A 7,092-nucleotide genomic window follows, 5' to 3' on the forward strand; every position below is an offset into this window, starting at 1 on the left:
GTCAATTTTTTTTTAATTTTTTTATATCATATGTTTATTTGATACCATATTTCCCGAAGAGCATGATTTGGAGATTCAAAGACTTTGGATGTGCTGCTGAAATTTGAACCCAAATGTGTGTACAGGAGACTCGGAAGTCAATAGTATTTGACTGGGAAGCCATGATGGGGATAAGTGCTTGGTAGCTGAACAAAATTAGTTGGATTTTACTCATATTTTAATATCCTAACGCCTGCATATTTAAGACTCACCGGTCAGATACATACAGCAAGCAAAACGCACATTTTAAGTTTCCCTCCCTCCTTAAAAAGAAAAAAGAAAAAGAAAAAAAACCCCTCAAGATTTCCCCGTCTACTCTTTAAATAAAAAGCCATCCCTGCCCCGCCTTCCGCCCTCCTATCTCTCTAAGATCAAATCCAAACAACACGCGTCTCTCTTCTGTTGCTTTATCATCAACCTAACCCAAACCGCCACTCCTCTTCTCTTGTATAACTGACCATTCTCATCACTCTCTCTTTTCCTTTTCGGTTATTAATTTGGTATAATTTCCCATCTATTGTATCTTAATGGTCGCTGGCGGGGCCCACCTGGAGGATGGAGACAGGCACCCTTCGTCGGCCTCTAGAAGAGGAGGAGGAGCCACCACGGGCTCCTGGGTGTCTGGCCAATCGGTGTCAACTAGCGGCAGCGTGGGGTCTCCATCCAGCAGGAGCGAGCAGGCCATGGCCACTCCCGCAAGTGACAGAACTTTCTTAAGGTTGAACCATCTCGACATTCACGCCGATGATGCCGCCACTCAAGATGCCGCCGCGTCAGTTTCCTCCTCCTCCTTATTACTATTAATTCTGTTTGATTAATCATGCTGATGTTTCATTCATTCATGGAGATGTAAATTCACGAGTGGGGTTTTTCGCTTGAGGGTTCATGTATCCTGTTGGAATTCTTATTATGTGAGATGTTTTGAATTTGGTATTTGTTGTTGCTATTGTATGCCATTGCATAATTAATTTTGTGCCTCAATTTAGGATAGTCTCGAATCGTGATGTGAATTTGAGTTGGTAGCTTGCTAGCTAACATGCTTGGATTTTTTTTAATCGTCCATCATTGAGTTTATTGAAGTTCGTTTGTTCATGAACAGCAATAAGAAGAAAAAGAGAGGTCAACGGGCTGTTGGAGCTGATAAGAGTGGTAGAGGACTTCGTCAATTTAGTATCAAAGGTATTTCATTCATCTCTTTTCCCCTCTTGAGAAATCATCTGCAAATTAGTACTTGTCTACTCTTGTTTTCCTAGCGATACACGAGTTTTCTCTACCTGACTGACTTCATGGTTCTACACTGTTTTACTTGTGTCCAGTTTGTGAAAAGGTGGAATCCAAAGGAACAACTACTTACAACGAGGTCTGTTTCTTTTTTCTTTTTGGCTTATTCTTATATATAGATGGCCTACTTGTAGCACTGTTAATTCCCTTACATCAAGCTGTGAAAATGTTTCACACGGTGTTGGTGATTGTTCTTCTTATGGTATTGCGAGAAATGATTAGCATGCATATACTGCCCGGTTCAGGCCTTGCTTGATTCTTGACTGAGGATAAATATTTAAACGACTCAATTGATACTTAATGTTAGTGGCATTGAATAGTAATCAATTGCTTATAAGGTTCGCTTGGTCTATTGAACAAGATGTAGCTGAGAGAAGTTGATTTTTTTGGGTCAGATTTGTTGGCAATACACAGCAATCTATATCAAACACCATTCAGGGGTTGGTGATTGCTTAGTTTTTGGGGGCGGCTAGGCACTCCACCACTTTTCATTGGTTGTTGATAGGAGGGATGGGAAAATAGATGGGTGTGCGTTTCAATTTAGCAGGTCATAAAGGAATATCTGGAGACACTTGAAAGATTGTTTCTCCTTTTCACTTCCATGTTGAATTTCATACCTTTAAGCTGTTAAAATGTTTTGATAATCTTCCACGTAGACAAATTGGATGATAATGAATTGACCTTCCAGATGATCAGTCAGGAACAGTTACATCTTGGCACCATTCTTGTAGATCTTTATGCTACTGTTGAATGCTTCCTAGGTGATCAGCGTGAACAAGCAAAACAATTTTTTGATTAGGAATTTGTTTTTATCTCCTTTGATTTCATTTGCTAGCCCCATTAAAGTTTCTGGGACATCTTTAACTTCTAATGCTTTGTGTACCAGAATTAATGCTTTTTCTTGTCTTTGTATTTATATTTATATAATCATCATAATTTTCTGTACCTATTTCTGAGAGTTCGAAGCAATTCTCAGGTAGCAGATGAACTTGTTGCAGAGTTTGCTGACCCTAGCAATAGTGTTTCTACCCCAGATCAGGTTATCTATTTTGTCAACTGAAATTAGTCTCTCTCTTTTTTTTTGTATTTAGCTTTTATCTTAAAGGCAAGCTTAAAACTTGACCCTGTGGATCCATTTTCTTTTATCTTATTAATTTCATCTTGCAGCAACAATATGACGAGAAAAACATTCGGCGGAGGGTATATGATGCTCTGAATGTACTCATGGCATTAGATATCATATCTAAGGATAAAAAGGAAATACAGTGGAAAGGTCTTCCCCGAACTAGCCTAAGTGATATTGAAGAATTGAAGGTATGTGCTTGCCTTGTGTATCAAGAGAAATGACTTTTGAGTTTTTTGATCTAACATAATCTTTTCCGACTTGAATATGACCAGGTTGAGCGTCTTGGATTGAGAAATAGGATCGAAAAGAAAGCTGCCTATTTGCAAGAGCTGGAAGAACAAGTGAGAATGGCTATTTAAACACTCATGGTTTGAATTTGAAGCTAGATACATTCATTTAGGAAGTTTCATGTTTCCTATAGATGTAACTCATTGGCCCTTGTTACTCACTTGTTATCTTGTCCAATCAAGTTTGTAGGTCTTCAGAACCTGATACAGCGAAATGAACAACTGTACAGCTCAGGAAATGCTCCTAGTGGCGGTGTGTCATTGCCTTTTATTCTGGTGCAGGTAAAACTTCTCAATTTATTTTGCATGTATGGCCATTAACTAGTTTTATTTTAAAAGTCCTGGACTTGCAACCAAAAGGATGGTAGCTTCTCAAAATTCTCTAGTTTGATGAGACCATAATTAAGCAATAGTTTTTTGGATTTCTTAGTTAAAGGATTTGCTAACATTTACTTTTGATGAGTTTGTCAAATCCGTAGAATGGTTTCTTTTTCAGCTGTTATTCTGTTAATCTGATTTGTTTGCACTGCAGTCACCAGTTGCTTTGTTTCACTTAAGAATATTAGTTTATGCGTTGCATATTGCAGTCAGCAGACAAGTTACTCAGCAATTGTTTACCCTCATCATTTAGCTAAGATTTTGACTATTAGGTGTGTCTATTGGCATGAACCCCAACATGCTTTTATTTTCACCTGGAGAACAAAATGGACTTCCCTAACTGATACTTTCCATGTCTCTGCCATGCAAAATGGTGTTATGAAAAGATCCTTGATCTTTAGTCTTGCAACCAAGTATTTGATGTCCTGATTCATTGGTGTGATAATGAATTCACAGGATATTATGGACAACATAAGTCATCAAAATTTCCAATGTTTTACAAATCCACTCTTCAATCAAACGTACATTATCTAGTTTACTTCGTGTATTCGGTATTCATTTGTGAGATCAGTAGGTTCCTGTTTTTGCACTCTTGTTTGGGAGATCTTTAGGGGAGAGACATCATTGAGTTGGAGAATGCATTTGTTGCTGCACTTGTGCTTACCTTCTATTGCTTGTGTTTCATATGCATACAGATCTGATGGATAGGATAGGTTGGGATAATGAGAGGACACAAATTGTCTGTAGCTGGATGTAAGCTTTATAGGATTAAATCAGCATTTACTTTTAGGTGGTTGCAAATAGATCAGACTAGGCTTGATAGAGGCAGGGGATTTATTTGCATGCTTGCATGTCATAAGGCCACACGCATAGAAACGTGCTATAATTATTTGAGAAATCCACTCTGAATATAGTAACTGACTGGATGTGGAGGAGGATGGTGGAAGGAAGAGACTTTAAATTTGTATGTTGAGAAGATTGCGAAATGCCACTCCCACATTGAATAGGAAGAGGGAGGTAAACTCTGCAATCTATGAATAACTGGCATTTAAAGGTTTTTCAGTATGGAAGGTTTTTATGGATTTGTGGTTTGACAATTATGAAGATTTGTGCTGTAATTCTAGTCTCAGGTGGAGAGAAGGTGTAGAAAATGATCCATTTTTACACGTTTTGCTTAAGAAATTTAAGAAAAGCAAAGCCTAACGACAGATAGCCATTGCTTTGATGGTTCAGAATTGTTATTGAGCACTTGAAAATTCATGTCCCATCACCTTCTAGGTCCTTTCCTTTATCCTGTTGCTTTGAAGATTCCCTAGTAGATTTTAGGGTTTGGTCTCAAGTCTTTTCTTGTTCTGCATTAATAGTTGGATGAATGCGGTGAACTAGAGTTTCAAGCAATAGAGAGATCTTATTGTTACAATTAACCTCACGAGTAAAAACAATAATTATCTGCATATGAACAAGTTCACAATTAAGTTTACTAAAAATTATAATATCTGTAAGTAGGAGCTATATTTTACCTACGTGGCTGAAAGTCATAATTTGAGTTTTTAAGGCAAGCTGACCAAGCAGGCTCTGAGATGAGCTTGAGCTGCAGTTGAACCCTTGGAAATTGTAGTCAGCATATATAGCATTTTTCTTAGTTGGAAATATCATCTGGAAGTATGTTTATGGTTGGAAATATGTACTTGAAATGTAAATGAATAGACCATAGAAATTGCCATATCTTGTTATTTTCACTTCTGAATATGAAGTCACATTTGTTTTGTTTTGTTTTTTTTTAATGCCTTACTTTTTCTGTTTTGGCAATTGGGACCTGTAGACACGCCCTCATGCAACTGTTGAAGTGGAGATATCAGAAGATATGCAGCTGGTTCACTTTGATTTTAATAGGTAAGAATACCCGTCAGCTCCTCTAGTTTCTCATTCATAAAGCTAGTAACTCGCATGCACTTAATATCTGCTTTGGCATGACATAATGAGAGTGTTGAGTTTGCGACACCATATGATTTTGGAATATTTTAGTCGAAGTACATCATCATTGTGGCAGACTGGATTTGAAATCTGCAAAGAAGGCATCAAATTATATGTAAGAGATGTGAAGGGGCTCTGGATAAGTGTTTCATTATTCATGCTTAAAAATAAATGCCACTTTTAATTTGCAACTGAGCACTTTTGGACCATGGTTTTCACCTTTTCCCCATAAGTAAAAATTTAGAGTTCTGCCATTGATAATACGTTTTTTTTATTGTACTGTATTTGCAGCACTCCTTTCGAGCTCCATGATGATAATTATGTTCTCAAGGCAATGAAATTTTGTGAGAGACCCCAGAGCGATGATATGGCACCCAATCCACCTGCTGATGGAGGTGAAGGTTCTAGCATGTCCACCATGTATCAACCACAAATCCTTGCTTCCCCGAGTACAAACACCCCAGTTAGGCATCCTACTTCGCCGCCTCTTCCTGGAATCATAAAAGCACGTGTTAAGAATGAGCATTGAGTCATGCACGATCATCTGAACCATGGGCAATCATGTCAGCTGTGTCTGTATATTGTGTAAAGCAGTTTGCTGTAGATGGCGCCTCCCTATAATTATCCCCATTCACAGTTTGCCCTTGTTAGGAGGAACTGAGATGACAAGCAGATCGACCCATTTGCTTTGAGACTTCCATGGAAACACTTGGTTCTATCTGGTTCTCAGCTTTAGATCCATTATTCGTGTCTGTAACTGTTTAACCATTTTTTTTCCAGTTATTTTTTCCCATTGCAGCAAAAATTAAGTTTAGATTGTATTAGGCTACATAGGATTGTCCAGCCTTACTCAGAATGATAGAATGAATTAATTCAATCTTCAAGAATTTGATGTTTCCTTATGTGTTGCATTGCATTTATTTCTTACCTGTCACTATCATTCTGTCATCCAGTTCTTTTCATTTTATTTAATTCAATGGCAGATATATACCAAAAAAAACAATGGAACAAGTAAGAAAGTGATCTCTTTTCTTCTTTTTTTATCCGTTGGTGGAAACGCAAACCCTAAAATCCCATGTTCGCAACGGCTCTAGAGCCTCGCGCACTGTTTCCTTATTCTCTCAGCTTCAAACATTGTTTAGTGGACAGCCACGGTTTAAGCTGGCCATTTTCTGTTTGTGTCTTTCGCTTATCTTACTCCCTGCTTTCTTCCCTTTCCTGGCCTTCTGGTCCCACACCATATCAGTCTCGAGATGGGTTCTGTTTCTCTTCGTTTGAGTATGGTTGATGGTGCTGGGTGCATTTGGTTCCCTTACTTTCTTTTTTGGCCCGACTTGCCTTGCTGCTACTATTTTGATATCTTTATTTTGCTAAAATGTTAATTTTAAAGTAAAATTATTTAAAATATTAAAAAATTATTTTAAAAGAATTATTTTTTAAAATTTAGCAAAATAATGGTTGCATTGCTACGCAAAATAGTGCCGTCATAAGTTTTTTTTTTTCCCCAGTTACAATGGACCTTTCAATTCATGGGCGCTGTAGCTCATACAAATATAATGACCGGGGAGCTAATAAACACGCTATTGGAGGATTATTCCTGAATGAGCCACGTGTTTTTAGAATTACGAAAATGGAAAATTACAGTAACCCTAGTGATTTACCTCTATTTTTTTTTAAATTACCATTTTGAGTCAATTCAATTTGTAAATTTGGATAATAAAATAAATTTATCCTTATATATAATATATCATAAAAAACCATAATTTACTCTTCACAAAAAAAAATCCCAAATTAATTTCAAAATCTAATTGATTTATTTTTTATTCCCTAAGAACACAAAACCTCACCAAAAATAAAATCTAATCTTCAATGTGTAATCAATTTGTTTTCTCTTCACTTGTGGCATGATTTTGCTTAGGTTGCGAGTTTTAAATCAATTGTTCTTGTTTTTTAATCAAATTCCTAAAAATAAAAAACAAATTGATTTCAAAACCAATTTTTCCCTAC

General features: G+C 37.0%; 1 protein-coding gene across 1 annotated transcript; it reads left to right on the top strand.

Moving 5' to 3' along the window:
- Window positions 1-302: 302 nt before the first annotated feature.
- DPB (Transcription factor DP) lies at window positions 303-5,987 on the top strand. The gene is made up of 9 exons (XM_011020446.1): window positions 303-811; window positions 1,139-1,218; window positions 1,356-1,399; window positions 2,297-2,359; window positions 2,488-2,634; window positions 2,719-2,787; window positions 2,917-3,015; window positions 4,934-5,004; window positions 5,377-5,987. Exons 1-9 carry the CDS (start codon window positions 567-569, stop codon window positions 5,612-5,614), a joined length of 1,056 nt encoding a protein of 351 aa, XP_011018748.1. The 5' UTR covers window positions 303-566; the 3' UTR covers window positions 5,615-5,987.
- Window positions 5,988-7,092: the final 1,105 nt, after the last annotated feature.

The sequence above is a fragment of the Populus euphratica genome, unplaced genomic scaffold (genome assembly GCF_000495115.2).
Source record: "Populus euphratica unplaced genomic scaffold, PopEup_1.0 scaffold46.1, whole genome shotgun sequence".
Lineage (NCBI taxonomy): Eukaryota > Viridiplantae > Streptophyta > Magnoliopsida > Malpighiales > Salicaceae > Populus > Populus euphratica.